We start from the raw sequence: 21,511 nt of genomic DNA, 5'->3' as shown, positions 1-21,511 counted from the left end.
AGTGCAAATCAGAAAAACTAGTGTTGGTGGGAAGGATCCAGATAGCACAGGCTGTGAAGCAATCATTGAAATGTTGTTGGACAACATGATCAGCAACTGGGTGGTCCACCAGTTTCTTGGCCAAAGTTTGTTGGTGGCTATTACTGCGAACAGACTGGGACAGGTGATGCTTTTGACTGGGGTGGAGTAGGTAGTGGTGGGAGTATGTATTTGACAGGTCTTGTGTCTAGGTGAGCCATGAGGCAAGGAGCAGGGTATGACAAGAGGTAGTCAAAACCCTGGCAGAGAATGTGTTTCACTTGCTCAAGTTCTGGGTGGTACTGAGTCATGAGTGGAATGGACTGTGTGACTGGACTGTGGGACTTGGGAGGTGGTGGGTGACAAGACATAAGGCATGGGAGACCTGTTTTTGTACAAGGTTGGAAGGGTAATTACAATTTGTGAAGGCCTCAGTGAGGCCCTTGATGTATTTGCTTGTGACTACAGATGTGATTTCCACAGGTGGTGAGGCTGTATGGGAAGGGACTTCTTGGTATGCAATGGATGGCAGTTGTCAAAGAGGAGTTACTGCTGGTGGTTGGGTAGGTTTAATAAGTAGCTGTCTTTGAGGTGGAGGTCAACGTTGAGGAAGATGGCTTGTTGGGGTGAAGAGGACCAGGTGAGGTGAATGGGGAAGAATGTGTTGAGGTTCTGGAGAAATGTGGCTGGTGTCCTCACCCTCAATCCAAATCAAGGTGGTTTCATCAGTGAATCTGAACCAGGTGAAGAGTTTAGGATTCTGAGTGATTAGAATGGATTTCTCTAGATGTAGCCAATGAATAGGTTGGCCTGGATGGTGCCATATGGGTGCCCATAGCCATATCCTGGCTTTGTTGGTAGGTGAAGCTTTCAAAGGAGAAGTAATTCTGGATGATATAGTTGGTCATGATGACTAGGATGGAGGTCGTAGGTTTGAAATCCATTGGGTGTTGGGAAAGGTATTGTTCAGTAGTGGTAAGGCCATGTGCATTAGAGATATTAGTGTAAAGGGAGGTGGCATTAATAATAACGAGCAGGACACCCTGTGGTAAAGGAACAGAAACTGTGGAGAGTCAGTGGAGGTAAAGGTTTGTGTCTTTTGATGTGGAAGAGTAGGTCGCAGTTTATAGTCTGAGGGTGTTGGTCTGCGAGAGCAGAGTTTTTTTAGTGGGACACAGTAACTGGCCACAATGGGGTGTGCTGGGTGGTTGGATTTATGGACCTTAGGAAGCATGTAGAAGGTGAGAGTGGAGGGAGGGGTAGGGTGGGCCTGAGGTTGTGAGAAGACTGGAGATCCTGCTGGATTCCTGGAATGGGATCACTGTGACAGGTTTTGTTGGTGGATGAATCTGACAACTGGCAGAGTTCTTCTGCCAGGTAATCCTTATAGTTCAAAACAACAATGGTGGAGCCTTTGTTGGCAGGTAGGATTAGGAGGTCAGTATCAGCTTTGCGATTATTTCTGTGGATGTAAGGTTAGCTCGCTTGTTGAGGGATTTGGGGAATAATGGCAAGGCGAGGTTCAAGGTTAAGAAATTCTGGAAAGTTAACAAGGGATGATTTGGGAGCAAAGGGAATGGGAGTGGATCATGGTTGGAAAAAGGAGTGAACTGAGTCAGGCAGGGTCAAATATTGGTCTTTGGTTGAATCTGATTGTTAGGATTGGTGGCGAAAGTGCTTCGACTGTAGGGATAAGGAGGAGGAGAGAGGTCTTTAATAAGTCCTGCATGATTGAATTTGGGAGTGAGGCAAAAGGTGAGGCCTTTGGAAAGGACTGATACTTCTGTGAGGCTAAGACTTTTGGAGGAAAGGTTCATGACTGTGTTTCAGGTCTGTTCTGGTACATGCATTCATCTTGTTGCTTTATGAGCCACCTGTTTGTAGGGGAGGTCCTCAGGAGTGGGATCAACTTTTAAGACAGCATCTGCAGTAGAGCCTCTGTTAACCATTACTTTTGGGACTAGGGGTGGACAGAATGGTAAAAAGGTTGGATAATCAGAGGTGAATGAAACAAGTCATTGAGCTCGAAACAATGTAGTAAATCAAAATTAAGGTAAAAAATTACATTTTTATTATGAGAAAGGAAAACAAAAAATTGATACTGAAAATCCTACATAAAAGTATAAAATATTTTTTGTTTCTATTTCTTAACCTTGATTGTGTAGCTGCATCACGCCACTTCTTTCCGTACAATATGTCCGTAGCTGTAGCAATTAGCTGTTGTTCCAAATATTTGAGGGCAGTCTCGAATGTGCATACTTTGCTGCAGAATGGCTGACATTTCCATTTCTTCCTTTGATTCTTTGTGTGTGTGTGTGTGTGTGAGAGAGAGAGAGAGAGAGAGAGAGAGAGAGAGAGAGAGCAGGTGTGGGGGGAACCACCATCAATGATCTGATCATCTTAAAGTTCTTCACTGGTGACTATAGCAACATCACCTTCTTGTAGTCCTTCCTGTACTTCAGCAGGTTAGACATCATTCTGAAGAGTTTATAGATCAATCACTAAATCTGCAGCATATGACTCGTTAGTTTCTGGAAGTTCATGTTCATGGTTTAGGCTGGGACAGACTTCCTTCCATGATTTTTGTAGAGTGGTTTTCTCTAGTTCTTCCAAAGTCTGTGCAACTGTGTAAATTGCATCTTTTATGTGAAGGCCTATCATTGCTTCAAAAATATGACAACCCTCTCCTTTTTTCTCTAACAAAATGCTGACATATTTCCTCTTGTAACGTTGTTTAAACCACTAAGTAACATTCTAGTCTGTTGGTTGGATTATTGAAGTCACGTGGAGGTGTGAGAGGGGGGGAGGGGAGGTGAAAACATAGCTTTTATGTCACCTTGTTGAACTTCAGAATCAGAGGGGTGGCTTGGGGCATTGTCCAAGCAGTACAGTTGCATGGGGTTATAGGTTTTTGATTTCAAGTATTTTGTAACAGCTGGAACAAATCCATTAAGAAACCAGTCTTTAAACAAATTACCATTCCTCCAAGCACTTTTTTGGCTTTTTAATAAACAGGAAGGGTTGACAGTTTTATGTTTTTGAAGGGGCATAACTCAGTGTTGGACATGTTGTGACAGGAGTAAAATCGATCGATAACACTGGGATGCCATTCGGTGCAGATAGATTGTTGGATAATAATAGAAATCAGTTAATGGAAGGGCAGATGATTGAGGTTCTACTGTATACGGTGATGTATCACAATCTGCAGCCCTTCACCCAAGTGAGCCCTTGTTTATGAGTAATCAATGTAAAAGAGTTGCACAGCACATTCTAGAGCCTGATGATGATGGTTTTATTCAGAGCAACAGTGTAGTGTAGTGGTTATTTCCTTTCCTGACGGCTGAAGATTGTGGGTTTCACTCCTGACAGGTGCCTTCAAATTTTTATTTTTTGATCTTTATAGAAATGATTCATTCTTTTTATTCAATTGATTTGTTTCAATGTAATTTTTTTTTTATTTCGGTTTATCTGTGTCATTTCAATCATCGTATTAACTGTTTTATCTGCTCCCATTTTAATCTCTTATCACACAGTTTTAATTTTTGTATGTGTGATTTTCATTATTTTTGCGTATTAACTTTGATTTAACTTCTTCTGTTTATCATTTTATATTTTCACGTGTGATTGCATTCATTATTTCTATTCCTCATTTTCCTTAAATTTTAACAATATGGGAAAAGATAGATTGTTACTTACTGTAAAGAAGACACATCAAGTTGCAAGCAGGCAGGATTAAAAGATACTAACTTGTAGCTTTCGGCCACAGCCTTCGTCAGTAAAAACACACAAAAACACACACACACACACACACACACACACACACACACACACACACACACAATCCCTCCCTCCACCATATCGGGCTGGAATGCCACAATACATGGGATGCAACGAAGGAGTGGGGAAGGGGAAAGAGAAGGAGAAGAAATAGTAGTGTGTGGTTGGGGAAAGAGACAAACATTGTCTGGTGGAGTGTGCAGGGACTAGGCTCCAACAGGTGTAGTGTCAGATGGTTGTGGAGCAGGGAGGTGGGGAAAAAGGGGGGCAAATGAGAAAGGGAAAGACAGGCAGATGCATTGGTAAAGGGCTGCGAATAAACATGGTGGGAGATGAGAATGGGGAGGAGATGATAGGACATAAGGGGTGGAAACCATTGGGTGGAGTGTGTGGGGACAGCATGTTACTAAGGTTGAGGCCAGGATAATTACAGAAGTGGAAAATCTATTGTAAGGATGATTCCCATCTGTGCACTTTAGAAAAGCTGGTGGTGGAGGAAAGGGTCCATATGGCTTGGGTAATGTAGCAGCCATTGAAATAAAGTGTGTTATGTTCAGCTGCATGTTGTGCCACAGGGTGGTCTACTTTGCTCTTGGCCCCAGTTTGGTGGTGACCGTTCAACCTGATGGACAGCTGGTTGGTAGTTATACCAATATAAAACATTGTGCTGTGATTGCAGCAGAACTGGTAAATGACATGGTTGTGTTCACAGATGACGTGGCCCCTGATGGGGTAAGGTACACCTGTGACAGGACTGGAATAGGAAGTGCTGAGTGGGTGGGTTGGACAGGTTTTGCACTTGGGCCTCCCACAGGGATATGATCCTTGTGACAAGCAATTGGGATTGGCATAGGGATGGACTAGGATGTTGTGGAGGTTGGATAGGTGACGGAACAGCACTTTATGGGGGGGGGGGGGGAGTATATTAGGTAGAATTTCCCTCATTTTGGGGCATGTTGATAGGTAATCAAAGCACTGGCGAAGGATATGGTTCAGTTGTTCCAGTCTGGAGTGGTACTGGGTGATGGAAGGGACACTCCTTTGTGTGAAGGGGACACTCCTTTGTAGCGGGTTGGTGGGAGGATTGGGGCTGTAAGGGGAAATGGCATGGGCATGGGATATCTGTTTGTGAACAAGGTCTGGCAGATAACGCCTGTCTGTGAAGTCCTTGGTGAGACCCTCAGCATACTGAGCAAGTGAGTCACTGCAGGTACACCATCCCCAGGTAGCCAGTCTATATAATGGTAGGGATTTTTTGGAGTGAAAGGGATGACAGCTGTCAAAATGCAGGTACTGTTGGTGGTTGATGGGTTTCATGTGGATAGGGGTTTTGATGGAGCCGTCAGATAGGAGGTGGTCAACGTATAGGAATATGGCTTGCTGGGTTGAGGAGGGCCACATGAAGCGGATGGGAGAGGTGGTGATGTTGAGAAAGAACGAAGATATATTGTCTTGGCCCTGGGTCCATATCATGAAGGTATCATCAGTGAACTTGAACCACATTAGGGGTTTGGTGTCGTCAGTAAAAACACACACACACACACACACACACTCCCTCCCTCCCTCCATCATATCGGGCTGGAATGCCACAATACATGGGATGCAACGAAGGAGTGGGGAAGGGGAAGGAGAAGGAGAAGAAACAGTAGTGTGTGGTTGGGGAAAGAGACAAACATTGTCTGGTGGAGTGTGCAGGAACTAGGCTCCAACAGGTGTAGTGTCAGGTGGTTGTGGAGCAGGGAGGTGGGGAAAAAGGAATGTGGCTCGCTGGGTTGAGGAGGGCCACATGAAGTGGATGGGAGAGGTGGTGAGGTTGAGAAAGAACGAAGATATATTGTCTTGGCCCTGGGTCCATATCGTGAAGATGTCGTCAGTGAACTTGAATAACATTAGGGGTTTGGTGTTGTCAGTAAAAACACACACACACACACACACACACACACACACACACACACACACACTACCTCCATCATATCGGGCTGGAATGTCACAATACATGGGATGCCAGGAAGGAGTGGGGAAGGGGAATGTCTCCTCTAAACGGCCCATAGAAAGGTTGATGTAGGAGTGTTCCGTGTGGATGCCCACAGCTGTGCTGCAGATTTGTATATATGCCTTCCCTTCAAATTAGAACTAGGTGTGGGTTAGGATGAAATTAGTAAGGTGTATGAGGAATGAGGTAGTGGGTTTGGTGTCTGAAGGACATTGGGAAATGTAGTGTTCAACAGCAGTAAGACCATGGGCCTGAGAGATGTTGGTGTATACAGTGGTGACATCAACAGTGACAAGTAGAGATCCAGGAGGCAAAGGTGTGGGAATGGTGGAGAGTTAGTGAAGGATGTGGTTGGTGTCTTTGACGTGGGAGGTCAGATTACAGGCAGTTGGGTGAAGGTTTGGTCAACGAGTGCCGAAATTCTTTAATTGGGGTCACAATAACCAGCCACAATGTGGTGTTCAGGATTGTTGGGTTTGTGGATTTTGGGGAGCATGTAGAAGGTGGGTGGCTGGTTATTGTGCCCCCATTAAAAGAATTTTGGCACTCATTGACCAACGCCTCCAACCAGTTGCCTGTAGTCTAGCCTCCCAAGTCACAGACGCCAACCACTTCCTTCATCGACCCACCACCATCCCCACCCCTTTACCTCCTGGATCCCTACTCATCACTGTTGACACCACCTCCCTATACATCCCCATGGTCTTAACACTATTGAACACTACCTTTCCCAACATCCTTCAGACTCCAAACCCACTGCCTCATCCCTCATACACCTTATTAACTTTATCCTAACCCACACCTACTTCTCATTGGAAAGGAAAGTATATAAACAAATCTGTGGAACAGCCATGGGCACCCACTTGGCTCCCTCCTATGCCATCCTTTTTATTGGCCGTCTAGAGGAGACCTTCCTAGCCTCGCAAAACACCAAACCCTAGTCTGGTGCAGCTTCATTGATGATGTCTTTATGATCTGGAACCAGGTCCAAAAATACCCTATCTTCTTTCCGTCCCAACCTCAAAACCTTCTCTCCCATCTGTTTCACATGGTCCTCCTCAACCTAGCAATCCAACTTCCTAGATGTTGACCCCCTCCTCTCTGATGGCTCCATCTGCACCTCTGTCCACTTTAAACCCACCAACCACAGACAGTACGTGCATTGTGACAGCTGTCATCCCTTTCACACCAAAATATCCTGGCTACCCAGGGATGGCATACTTGCAGTGACAAAAACTCACTTGCTCAATATGCAAAGGGTTTCACCAAGGACTTCGCATACAGGCAGTATCCCCCAGACCTAGTCCGCAAGCAGATATCCAGTGCTATTTCCCCTAACAACCAAGTCCTCCCACCAGCCACAAAGGAGTGTCCCCTTCGTCACCCATTACCACTGAGGATGGGAACAACCGAACCACATCTGTCACTAGCACTTTGATTATCTGTCATCATGCCCTAAAATGAGGGACATCCTACCTGAGATTCTTCCCACCCCTACTAAAGTACAGTTCCGTTGCCCACCCAACCTCCACAACATCATAGTCCATCCCCATGCCACTCCCAATTCCAATCCCATGCTGCAAGGATCATACCCAGGTGCAAAACCTTCCTAATCCACCCACACAGCTCTTTCTATTCTAATCCTGTCACGGGTTTATCTAACCCTGTCAGGAGCCAGACCACCTGTGGAAGCAGCCATGTCGTTTTCCAACTCTGCTGCAATCATTGTGCAGCTTTTTATATTGGTATGACTACCAACCAGCTGTCCGCCAGAATGAACAGTCACCGCCAAACTGTGGCCAAGAGCATAGTAGACCACCCTGTGGCACAACATGCAGCTGAACATAACAAACTTGATTTCGATTACTGCTTCACAACCCAAGCCATCTGGATCCCCCCCTCCACCATTAGCTTTTCTGAAGTGTGCAGATGGGAATTATCCTTAAACTACATTTTCTGCTTCCGTAATTATCCTGGCCTCAACCTTAGTAACATGCTGTCCCCACACACTCCACACAACAGTTTCCACCCCCTATGTCCTGTCATCTCCTCCCCATTCTCATCTCCCACCCTGTTTATTTGCAGCCATCTGCCAATTCATCCAACCGTCTTTTCCTGCTCCTCTCATTTTTTGTTGCTTTTTTTCCCTACGTCCCTGCCCTGCAGTCTCCTGACACTGCACCTGTTGGAGTCTAGTCCCTTAGTCCCTGCACACTCTACCAGACAGTGTTTGTCTCTCTCCCCAGCCCTACACTCCTATCCTTTCACCTTCCCCTTCCTCTTCCACATCCCCTCCAGATTGCTGCTTGCATCCCACATGATGTTGCACTCCAGCCCGAGATGCTGGAGAGTGAGAGTGTGTGTGTGTGTGTGTGTGTGTGTGTGTGTGTGTGTGTGTGTGTGTGTCTTTATTGATGAAGGCTGGGGCCGAAAGCTATATGTGAGTGTCTTTTAAGAATGCCTGTCTGCAACTTGACATGTATTCTTCACAGTAAGTAAAAACAATCTATCTTTTCCTACATTGTTGATATTCCCACCTGGAGTTTTCATTGTTTAATTTTCACTTGAATTTTGTTTTGTTTACAGTCCCTTCTTTCATGTAAAGGTGCATGTATGTTGTTTTATCTGTAGTACAAGAATAATTTGTTTCAATGTTTGTTTGACGATTACCATCCAAAAAGTGTATATCTTATAATGGCACCACTGCACAGCAGATATAAATAGTTTGTTTTGTTTTCTGTTTTTTATTAACTGATTGATTGGCATTTTAAAATGTTTAAATGTTTCGATTGTTAAAGAAAAACGATTAAAATCACATGCACAATGGTTCCAAATGAAAAAAGAATGGTGGGGGGGGGGGGGGGGGGGAGGAATGAGAGCAAGTACAAAGAGTAATAGTGTGATTAAAATGATCTGGCAAAGAATTAAAAGTAAAACCCTTATATTTAAACAAATTAATTGAATAAAAACAATGATCAAAGGCATTTCAGTGTAGATTTAAGAATAAAAATTTAAAAGCACATCAGTGTTTGAACACTTCCCCTTGTGTATCAGGAAAAGAACGTAACAGGTACACTGCACTGCCCCAGCAGCTGTTCTCAGAATCGGTGGCTCTCAATGAGAAATTTATATTTCAAACAATGGAAAATTCAGGAAAGAATGTAACAATATGATGCGAAGTATAGTAGTTACTCACCGTAAAGTGGAGATGCTGAGTCGCAGAAAGGCGCAACAAAAAAGACTGTTGTAAAATTAGCTTTCGGCCAACAAGACCTTTGTCTCACACGCGCACACACACACACACACACACACACACACACACACACACACACACAGATGCAAATGCAACTCACACATGCATGACCACAGTCTGAAGCAGCTGTGAGCAGCAGGGCATTATGAGAGAGGCAACTGGGTGGGTGTGAGGAGGAGGCTGGTGCAGAGAGGCGAAGGGATAGCAGGATAGGGTTGGGGGGGTCAGTAAAGTGCTGCTGGGAGCATGCAGAGCGAGGTGGAGAGCAGGGCAGTTAGATGCAGTCAAGAGGTTAGACGGGGGGGGGGGGGGGGGGGGTTTGGTCCCAGTCTGGCTTCAGCTGCCAGAGACTGTGGTCACGTGTGTGTGTGCGTGCGCGCGGGTCTATTTTTGACAACCGCCATGTTGGCTGAAAGCTAACTTTTCAACAGTCTCTTTGTTGTGTCATTCTGTGACTAAGTATTTATATTTCATATTATGTAAGAATAAGACTTCCAGTGAACAAATATTGCTAGTGTCAGATTCTCATTCTTTTTCCGTGATTTCCCTAAATCGTTCCAGGCAAATGCCGGGATGGTTCCTTTGAAAGGGCACGGCCGAGTTCCTCACCCATCCTTCCCTAATCCGAGCTTGTGCTCTGTCTCTAATGACCTCGTTGTCGACGGGACTTTAAACATTAATCTCCTCCTCAGATTCTCATTTTCATGAACCAATTTAGGAAACTTGTTAATTTGCTGTCTTATTTCACAAGAACTGTCTAGTATACCCTGTCAGTAGGAATGCTGAGACAAATCACTAGCAATATTTCACCTTACAGCCCATCATTGATCACATGCAGGGTTAGCTGCTTACTAAACTTTTAATAACCACTAGTAACTATAAGCTGCTTCATGATCTGACTACCATTTCATTGCAACACTGATTACAAGATTAGGTTGTTAACCAGAGCCGTTATAACTGTCCACTAGATTTCACACAGGCTTCTGGAGCTAGAAGTTGAATCCAGAACATGTTCAATGTAAGTAGTCAACAGGATTTACAATAAAGTGGTAAAAGCTCTGTCATTCCCATATAGAAGTGACTAATTTGCAGTGGTAACAAGAGAATCCCATTGAAGTGATTCACTGAGTCTCTCTTCTCTTTGGAAAGTATGCTGCTCTAATAAAGAAAAAGTTTCAAATGTAATCAAAGTACATTCTTCTTATGCCTATTTTTCTGTTCCTATCAGCAACGTTAGTTCTAAATGCAAGACCAAATTACAAGTTGATTATGTGATGACCACAGTGTTCTCTTTGTTTGGAGATTTTAGCCAATGATAGGTTGAAGCTTATAAATTAAACAATACACTTGCAGGCAAAACATTCAGTCCATATAAGTAAACGCTTTGAATTTTTTGAGCGTCGCAAGCAACAACTGAAAGGAAATGCCAGGTTTCTCAAAATAATAATAATAATAATACCAGTTGTAAAGAAAGCCCTAAGAGCATCCTAGAGGTATCCTGCTTAGTTGAAAAATCCAAATCACCACACTTCAGCGGTGAGAAATTACATCTTCCCACAGCTGTCAAAATGTGCGAAATCTTGTGTGTAGAAAGCTTGGCGGGAGTCTGAAGTTGACCACTCTCAGATGATACTGTGGCTCATCGTATTGATGCAGTAGTCACTGACATGAAAAACCAATTGCTACTACATCTTCACAATAACCCAAAATTCGCCCTGCAACTTTTGATTGTACTGCTATCTGAAATATTTCACAACTTCTTGTTCTAGTGTGCTACTGTTATGAAAATGAAATGTATGAGGACTTTGTTCGGTAAAGCTCTGTATGGGAGGACTACAAGTGAATAGATTTCATTTGCTTTGAGTTTCTTTTTGTTGATGAAAGTGTGTCATGGACGAATTATGTTCGTGTTTGCACCAGTGGGGTAGCAGCATTTACTGGAACTAAAAAGGGGTTCACGGCAAGACTGTGTGCTGTTTCTCCTTCTGTAAAATTTACACATTGCATGATATAGAGGGAGGCACTATCTTCTAACATAGTACAGCTGGAAATCAATAAAGTATTGAATGGACACAATCAGTGTTGTAAATTTTCCATTCTACACAAGGAGTTGTGTTACATGGAGGTGTATTGATTGTCTCTTAGTAAAGTCCTTCATCACATTGAAGGATGAAGGTCATCTTTTTCCTGTTTTCCTGGGTCAAAAATGGCTTCCAATAATTTATTGACATTTTTGAGAAACTGAATGCTGTCACATATCACTTCAATGCTGAAATAGTAATTCATCTTTCTATCCAACCAAGCAAATGTTTGCATTTAAGAGAAACCTTGGACTGCGGAAAATCCAGATGGAAAAAGGCAACTAAGTGATGTTTTCTTGTCTGAGTAAATTTTTGAAGAGAAAAGGGTTGGATGTATGAGGTGTGACAATAAAGTAATGAGACTGATGTGGAAAAAAATGTTGCTTACAGTTTTTGTCAAGTTTAATGTTGTCTCCTTCAAAGTAGTTCCCTTCTGATTGCACACACTTTTTCCAGCACTTCTGCCATTGATGGTAATGTTTCTGGAACTGATCTTCTGTAATATTGTCCAAGACCCTAGTCACAGCTTTCTGGACATCTTGTGTTGTTTGAAAATGGTGTCCCTTGACCGCCATTTTGACTCTTGGAAATAGAAAAAAGTCGGATGGGTTGATATCTGGCGTATAAGGTGGCTGTGGTAGTACTGAAATTTGTTTTGAGGTTAAAAATTGCTGTACTGACAGAGCAGTATGGGATGGCGCATTATTGTGATGCAGAATCCAATTGTCAGAAATGTCGGCACGGACATGAAGAACTCTTTTTCGAAGTCTTTCTAAACTTTCTTTGTAGTAATATTGTTTAAGTGTTTGTCCAGGAGGCACCCACTCTTTATGAACAATTCCCTTGGAATCAAAAAAGCACACAAGCTTGCATTTTACTTTTATCTTTGACATGAGAGCTTTTCTTGGTCTGGGTGATCCCTTTGAGCATCATTGCGAACTTTGGCGTTTTGTCTCTGGATCGTACTGAAAAAACCAACTTTCATCACCAGTGATAACATGGCTCAACAATTCTGGATTGATTTCCGTTTGCTCTAACAGATCGGCTGCCACTTTTTTCCGTATTTGTCGCTGGTGTGGTGTGAAATTTTTGGGGACCATTTTTGCACAAATCTTTCTCATACCAAGATCTTCAGTTATTATTAGACAAACTGTTTCTCGATTGATGTTCAGTTCTTCTGCAATCATTTTCATGGATAATCGATCAGATCATAAGAGTTCACGTACCCTGGCCAAGTTGACATCCTTCCGTGAGGTTGATGGTCGTCCACTGGGGTCTTAATCTTCAATATTCGTTCTGCCTACACTAAACATTTTATGCCAACGAAAAACTTGAGCCCTTGACATAACCTTCTCTCCAAAAGCCTTCCGAAGCTTACCATAAGTTGTCATCATGTTTTCACCCAATTTAACGCAAAAAGAAATGGTATACCATTGCGCAATATTATGCAGTTCCATTTCCGTGAGAGAGACACAAACACGTGTTAACTTATTACAAAACAACTAATGACTGAGTAGTGGCATCGATGTGCCGCCTGGACTAGAAGCAGCTTATAGACCAAGGTCAAAGATATTGTGCCTACACAAGCTTGCAGGGTTGCCACATCTTGCAAAAAAAATTAGTCTCATTACTTTGTTATCGCACCTCGTAAGTAAAACTAGTAGAATTGGTATAGTATGTCTTGAAAACCTTAATCAGCAATTAGGGGATAAATTTCCAGGATCTTCATCTGAGTGTTAATGGATCAACAATCCATTTGATATGCTGTTAAAAATAGAACTTCACATCAACTTACTTATGTGAGTCAACACTTTCCGCAATAACATTACCAAAGATGAAACATTGTTCTCGACTGCATCTGCAAGAGGACTTGCAAGTTGCTGTTCCAAAGATCCAACGAAAACTGGATCTGCTTTCTTCACAAATTCGAGCATACACATCATTCTAAATGTACATATGTCAAAAAATTCCAGAATTTTGAACCTTGTGCCTTTTTACTCCTGTGTGTTCCATTGTTGGATGATCGGTTTGAATATAACATTCTTTTTTCTTTTTTTTTTTATTGGCATTTAAAAGTTGACTTAGCATTTTATCATCATTTGTAACTCATGAACTTTCATATATTATAACAACATTCTAAATGTGTTAAAAGCAATATAGATGGAAACAATTAAACTTTACCTAACTTAAAAAAAAACATGCTGTCGCCAACCTATTACCCCCACCCCTCCTTCTGGTCGAAATGTGTGTATCATCAACTGTCTGTATGTAGCTTTATTCATGTGAAAGTGAGCAAAAGTTTTCTAAATGTTTGCAAATCATGTAACAGAGGCAGGACTTGGGTACCAGTCCAGTATTCACTTAGTGGGGGTGTGGAAAATTGCCTAAAACCCACATCCAGGCTGGCCTGCACGCTGATCATTATTGTTAATCTGCCAGGGGATTCAGTCCAGGGCCAGCACACCTCCCTGCATGGCTGTCCGAACGAGTGAAGGACACATTCTTACTTATTATTATTGTTGTTGTTGTTTAATTAGACAGATTGTGCCAAGTATGAGATGACCTGAGGAAGGGAAGAAAAATGGGGGTGGGAGGGGGGGGGGGGGGGACAAAATAAGTGGTTTCAGAAGGGGGCATGGTGGAGAAAGTTTGGGAACCCTTGCTCTAGAGCTTCCATGTGGAGTTAATATTCATTGATTACTCACAAATGAGGGTTTACTTTGGTGAAAGACTGCAAGGTGTGATGATCAGTATCCTAACCTACACCTCCAGATAGACAATTTCAAAAAGTTGATCGCACTCTTGAAGACCTCACTTTGTTAGCATTTACTCCATCTGCCGATGTACATATTTCAAACTGTTCAGTATTTTGTGAAAAGTTTCATTGAATTGTTGTTCATGAGTGAGTGATTTGTGTGAAATGGTTTTACTTGCAATTGTATTTTTACAATTTGTTAGTTTATTTGGCAGTACAGCTTTTGAGATCAGATTAACATTTATGATATTCTAAGACTGGTGATGGATTAAGAGCTTAGTGTAGCCTGCCACAAACATGTTTGGCCTCTCTTTGTTGACAGAGATATAGTATCGGTTAATTCCTTTCAACAATTCTACTGAATGAGAGTAAATTGTGACTCAGCGCATTAAAAAAATAAAGGTCAGTCTGCGATAGTAACATGACAGTAATATTTAGGAGCAGCATATTGTGTTCAGGTAGAAAACTGTATCTCTAGGTCTGGAGTCAGTGCATGTTGGCCAACTCCACAGCAGTATCACCTGTGTGCTACATTTGTATCGAAATGTGCAGGTAAAAGCAATTTTTGTAAAAGAAGAGTAATTAAAAGCAGTTTGACATGTGTGACAGTTTAGGATTACAATGAAAATTATTGCATTTACAGTTTTCTGCGTGCAGAAGAATTACAATGGGAATGTCTGTTTTGAGTTAATCTAGCTTTCATTTATTGTAGGTGTTACCAAGTTTTTAGATAGTAATATTTAACACATTTTTTTCCTTTTACTTTTATCAAAAGTGCATGGAGTTCATTTAATACACTAAAGGGTTTATTTGTTGAAGGTGTTTCCAAACATTTACCTTATTCTTGTGCAAACATTTACCCTATTATTGTGCATGTGACAAAGGGATGTTGCTCCTGTATTTGCAATTCTGTCTGGTGATTCATGAAAACATACTAGCTCTTACTACACAAAACTTATGTTTAGTGAATCTCTTTCCAGTAAAATTTTCTCAGTTCTCCACAATCCTTTGTCACAAGAAAAGGAATAATGTTCTTGTTACTGTATTAAAAACCTGAAATGACAACACTATAATCTTGTGCTTGTTTGTTTTTTAGCTGTAGAATTATGTTTGCTTTTAACATATTTACATTACATTGTGGTTTGATTAAGTTAGTAGTTGAATGTATTGTCCTGAGACAAGCTAAATGGGTCAGGGAAACATCCCACGTGGGAAAAATATATATATATATAAAAAAAGATGCTTTAACTTACCAAACTAGAAAGTGCTGGTATGTTGATAGACACAATAAAATAAAAAAACACACACACACACACACACACACACACAAATATTCAAGCTTTCGCAACCCATGGTTGCTTCATCACGAAAGAGGGAGGGAGAGGGAAAGACGAAAGGATGTGGGTTTTAAGGGAGAGGGTAAGGAGTCATTCCAATCCCGGGAGCGGAAAGACTTACTTTAGGGGGAAAAAAGGATAGGTATACACTCGCACTCACACACATCCATCCGCACATATACAGACACAGGCAGACATATGTAAATGCAAAGAGGTTGGGCAGAGATGTCAGTCGACGTGGAAGTACAGAGGCAAAGATGTTGTTCAATGACAGGTGAGGTACGAGGGGCGGCAACTTGAAATTAGCGGAGATTGAGGCCTGGTGGGTAATGGGAATTCTGATAGGTTGGTGTCAGTGGGAAGTATCCAGATAACCCGGACGGTGTAACACTGTGCCAAGATGTGCTGGCCATGCACCAAGGCATGTTTAGCCACAGGGTGATCCTCATTACCAACAAACACTGTCTGCCTGTGTCCGTTCATGCGAATGGAACCCGGAAGGTGTACACAATCAAAGGCAGAGCCACGTGTGAAAGCACCCACGTGATTTACCAACTGACATGCCTACACTGTGAAGCCTTCTATGTGGGAATGACCAGCAACAAACTGTCCATTCGCATCAACAGACACAGGCAGACAGTGTTTGTTGATAATGAGGATCACCCTGTGGCTAAACATGCCTTGGTGCACAGCCAGCACATCTTAGCACAGTGTTACACCGTCTGGGTTATCTGGATACTTTCCACTGACACCAACCTATCAGAACTCTGGAGATGGGAACTTGCCCTTCAATATATTCTCTCTTCCCGTTACCCACCTGGCCTCAACCTCCGCTAATTTAGAGTTTCCACCCCTCGTACCTCAGCTGTCATTCAACATCTTTGCCTCTGTACTTCCGCCTCGACTGACATCTCTGCCCAACCTCTTTGCATTTACATGTGTCTGCCTGTGTCTGTATATATGCGGATGAATGTGCGAGTGTATACCTGTCCTTTTTTCCCCCTAAGGTCTGTCCGCTCCCGGGATTGGAATGACTCCTTACCCTCTCACTTAAAACCCACATCCTTTCGTCTTTCCCTCTCCCTCCCTCTTTGCTGATGAAGCAACCATGGGTTGCGAAAGCTTGAATATTTGTGTGTGTGTTTATTTTATTGTGTCTATCAACATACCAGCACTTTCGAAAGTGTCTTTAGACGCATTTTCTCTTGAGTTTCAGCAGATATTTACAATTTCGTTTTTGCAGTATGTAACTGGAGCCTTTCATGCAGTGTTCACTGTTGACAGAAAGCATCATTTTGTTTTCCGTTATAAACAAAATTATTTTTAAAGTGGAATTTTATGTGCCCAATCATTGAAGCTGTCCGAAATTAGCCTAGTGTGATATTCGTTTTATCTTTATGCAGTAACAGAGACATCAAAGCATGAAGAGTAACCAGTACTCCAGCAACAACAGCACGAGCCATGCCTGTACTGGCTGCCACCACCATGCACCACACAGAAGCTGGGGTATTCTTCATGTTTTACAGTCCCCATTAATGCATACTGATGAAACGGATATCCCACTAGGCTAATTTGGAGCCACTCTATGGATTGGGCAAATACAATTATGCTTTAAAAATCATTTTGTTCATAACAGGGAAAGAAACAAACACTTTCCGTTGACACTGAGTGTCGCATGAAAGACTTTAGTAGCAATGTTTCTTTGGGCTGACGCTAGTCACACGTTGCAAAAGCTAAATTGAAACTGTCTGCTAAAACATGAGAGAAAATATGACTAGCAAATCACGGTTTGTTACTATACTGTTAGCAAAGAAAAATGTTCTCACCCAAGCTTGTTTTAGGAAAGTTTTGTTTCTCTCCTTAAAACCAACCTATTTAACCTACCTTCCCTTGCATACATGTGTGGTGTGCCACTAACCTCTAACCAACCATCGTCCGTCCCGGACCATCCCAACTCTCGGCCGTTTCTTCTCTTTTTTTCCAGAGAGGTCTTTGCTGTTTTCCAGGATTCTCTAATACAGGCACTACGCCGCGAAAAGGAAAATTACCCAAGCCATTATTGGCGGGTGTAGGGCGAACAGGTTCACCCCACCATTTGTTTGAGCCATCAGGGTTCCTGCAGGGCTTGGTGCCCACACGCTATGAGCAGGGTCGTCCTGAAGAGATACTTCTGTTAGAGAAGCAAGGACGCAGCTCACAGCAGCAGCGTGCAGCCAGCCTTCCTCCAACATCTCTGCCACGACCACCTCGCAGGCCACCAGCTGGCAGTGGTGCAGGGTATGGTCGCCTCGGAGATGGAAGTGCTAGCGGCAGTGAGAGCCATGGACCTGTCCCACCATCACCACCTCCGGCTCCAGCTGCTACGCCACCACCATCAGCATCACACCGCTCCGGCATCCCGCGCAAACTCGGTGGATATGGGCGTCTCGCTGAAGGATCTGTAGAAACACCTTCTCGCCAGAGGAAATCGTCAATTCCCTGTTCAGTGTCAGGAAGTGTAAGCCGTTCGGTTCATTCTAATGGCCAACCGAGTAGTTCAGGTGTAGCTGGAGCAGAAGGTGCCAAGCTGCGACTCTTTACAGGACCTCGATCACGTCGTAGTTCATCTGTAGCGAAGCCTGCTTCTACAGATAGCAGCAATGCTAGCAGTAAGTCGGTTGCTAGTACTGGTAAGTACAGAATTCAGTTCTAACAAATGTCTTCCATTTGCCGGTGATTACTCCATACTGATTTAAAATTAAGATAGATGTGTTTAATGATTTCAATGTTTCTTCAGTGAGACTTGTTAGTGTTCTTCCTCAATCACTGAGCAGAGCTGTGTTTCAGTTATCTCTGTGATTTGCAATCCATGGAAGAATGAGCTTTATAAAACATCACATACAGATTCCTGTTATAGTGCCTTTTAACTGTTTGTAATGAGTAATGTTAACTACTGTTTTAATATGTGAAGAAAGTGAATGACATAAAAATGAACCCAAAAGCAGTATGGTCAGAATGCAATAGGAGTCACACTCTGTTTACTTCTCCCATTTTTTTTATTCCCCCCCTCCATGAAAGTGTGTTTGCAGAATAAAGTTAGTTTTATGTAGCAGACCCTACCTCAAAGTTTTCTGCTTTTAGCAATTTAATTTGTGTATTCAAGTAACTTGCTAGTACCACAATTCTAGTCTCATTATTTAGTCTGATGTATCATAGCTTTTGACACACTTGTAAGGTGCTCTTTGCCATGAATTAATGTTTTATGTGCCTTGTGTATATAAGTATTCATATAGTGAAGACAGATTTCCTTTTTTTTCTTCTTGTCAAGTATGTTTAAAAATGTGATAGAATTCTAGGAAATTGCCGTATCTTAATAATATTTACTGTGCCTTCAAATAATAGTCTTCCTTATAACATCAGAATCAACAGTGTGCTTTAAAATACCACAGACAAAATAACAAATTAGTACTCTGTAGTGCAAGGAAACAAATTTTGACTGAAATTTTATGCATATTGATTGTGGTTTCTCTGTCACAATTTCTCATAGAAATCAGATAGTTGTAAATAAATTTAGCTACAATTTGTCATATAGTAATCAGTGGTGGCCATTGCTGTTGCTTCAGATATAGTATACAAAGTGCTCATGTATGTTTCCTCTCAGAAATATACAGAGAAGAATGGGAAACTGTACCATTTCACTAGCTGTCTTGCTATTTGCACTATTTTTGTGACGCTGCCATTTTTCTAAGTACGTGAAAATGGTTTTGATATGTTAAACATACACAATTTTTAAGATTATATTATTTTCTCTGTGAAGTTGTCAGCAACCAGAAATTTATTATCTTATTTTATCTATTCTTTTATTGACTGCACTGTGCATTTCATAGGAATGTCTTGCTATGGCTGGGAAAAAAATGCAGGTTTCATTCTGTAAGCAGGATGACATTAGACACCAAATCAGTAATTACTATTCTGCAAGTACAGGGAACATAGCATTCACCAAAAAAGAGCTTGATGAGCTGCAAGAAATGCTTGTAATTTGGCATTGTTAGAATCAGTGTTACTCAGTTAGTCAATGATATCCATGTGTAATAACAACAGTAAGTGAAAAATAACACAACAATGGGAAAGTGAATTGAATTTGGCTTTTAGAGGACAATATAGTTTGGCAGTTACAGTAAATTACATTATTTCTTCACAGTCAAGATACATAGATAAGACACTCATTTTTCATCCACATCCAAACACCAGTATTGGTTGCCTGTCTTTGCCATGTTGTTTGGTCAAAAAATCATGTTCCCAGTCAGTTGTGGTTGTTACTTCTAGTTTCACCAGCACTAGGCAAGACATCCCTTCTAGTTTTAAGTGCCTGTTAGTAATGTGTTCCTGTTAGTATCCTGAAGAACATGAGGCTCATATACAAATGTAAATTGTTGAAATTTTTAGATACTGAAATATTTTTGTAATTCTCTTAAGTGTCTATAACGAGCAGCAGGGAAAATCATTTTCCTGTTTCAGAGATAATTTACTTTTGTGGGAAAACTTGTTACATGTGTATGTTTGTATTGATGGCTTTTTGCAATATATACACTGTTTATTATTTACAAATATTGTGATAAACTCTGCAGTACTGAAACAGATATTAATTTTGTAATAAAGAAATGGCAATTACATCACAATTTAAAATCTTGTCTTTCATTTTCAAGAAGTCAGCATTTTCTAAATAGATCCTGCTCACTTTACAATTGGCTTGAACAATTAATGACAGTATAGTAAAGCCATTGCTGTTTTCATTGGAGTTGCCTAATGAATGGCACACAGTTTTGTCCTTTCTACATCTGCCCCCCCCCCCCCCCCCCCTCTCTCCCCTCAATCTGAGAGATAAGTACTGTTTGGTCTTTGCCAGAGAGGATTGTTCTTTTTTTCTCTCTTTCTTTTTCTCTCCCTCCTCCCCTTCCTGCAGCTTCCATTTTTCTGAGAGGAAGAGCCGCCTCAGGATCCTTTGTCACCCATCATTAATTTCACCTTTGGCAATATTTGGCATGTGTGTAAAATGTCACAGATCATATAATGATCTGGCTTTTTAGTGAAACTTTATGTCCTCCCTCATCTATAAGTGGCTGTGGAAACCAGTTAACAGGGCATAGGAAGGCAAGAACGAATAGTTCCATTAAAAAATAATCACAACACATGTTAAGAAATTTATCCCACTGTGAGACAAAATGCTCAATTCTTGTTTCATAGAACACAAAGGTCAGCTGCACCCACTCTTGCACTTCCTCATCTGAAAGAAAGCAACGCCCATGCATGTCTTTCTTCAGGTTCCCAAATATGTGAAAATCACACAGTGAAATATTCGGCCTTATGGGGGATGTGTTTCCCAACCAAATCGCTGAATTGTAGCCTTCATCCGAGGGGCAGTGTAGGGGCAGACATTATCAGCCAATAGGACGATGCCAGTCAACAGCCCGAAAGCAAATGGCAAGCCCAACAGTAGAAACATGTCACATCTCCCTTTACGCAAGTTCCAGGAAGGTTGTGATGACCACATCCTTCAACTGCAGAGGCCCTCTGCTCCTTGTCGACTTCCTCAAGCATGGAACCAAAATCAGTTCACAGCGCTTTGCAGAAACTGGAGTGTGCCATAAAGTCAAAACATCCCAGAATCCTTTTGGACTGAAGCATCCTGTTGCATGATGAATCTGCCTCCACACCACCAATCGGATGAAGGCTATGCTTCAGTGATTTGGCTGGGAAACTCTGAATTATCCTCTGTACAGCCCAGATCTTTCACCATGCGATTTTCGCATCTTTGGCAACCTGAAGAAACTGGACAGCGGTTTCAGTCAGATGAGGAATGGCAAGAGTCAGTGCTGTTGTGGATCAATTAACGGCTGAGTCGATCATCTCATCTCCCAGTGGGATAGTTGTCTTGATGTTTGTGGTGATTCCTTTTGAGGAAAGATTCCATGGTTGTTGCCCCCCCCCCCCCCTCCCCCAAAGGATAAATAGGATAAAGGAGACTAACAATACTACTTGTCTCAAAAAGTAAAGGATGAACCCTTATTGTGCAACATGAGTAGCAACAGATAATTTTGTCAGTGCTGTTTATGTGACTGTGGGTAGGCACATAACAACAGATATACAAAAATGCCATGCATAAAATGAGATATGAAATACGGTGTAGTAACAGAAGTCCACTTATCTGTTTATTGCCACTCAATAATGCATACCACATCTAAAACACTTATGCCTGCAATTAAAGTCAAGTTGTCATTTACTTCATTAGCCTTATCTTGCTTTTTTTTTGCAGAAAAT

At 41.9% G+C, this 21,511-nt stretch overlaps 1 protein-coding gene across 1 annotated transcript in view; it reads left to right on the top strand.

Annotated features, from left to right (window-relative positions):
* Positions 1-19,861, top strand: part of LOC126094658 (angiomotin-like protein 2) — a 166,409-nt gene extending 146,548 nt beyond the window's left edge. Inside the window, exon 13 of the mRNA XM_049909167.1 lies at positions 17,199-19,861. Within this exon, the coding sequence (XP_049765124.1) occupies positions 17,199-17,906 (708 nt within the window). The 3' untranslated portion in view covers positions 17,907-19,861. The remainder of the gene's footprint in view (positions 1-17,198) is intronic.
* The last annotated feature ends 1,650 nt before the right edge of the window (positions 19,862-21,511 follow it).

The sequence above is a fragment of the Schistocerca cancellata genome, chromosome 1 (assembly GCF_023864275.1).
Source record: "Schistocerca cancellata isolate TAMUIC-IGC-003103 chromosome 1, iqSchCanc2.1, whole genome shotgun sequence".
Taxonomy (NCBI): Eukaryota; Metazoa; Arthropoda; class Insecta; order Orthoptera; family Acrididae; genus Schistocerca; species Schistocerca cancellata.
Note: the sequence above shows the minus strand (reverse complement) of the source record. Positions and strands in the feature narration are given on the sequence as shown.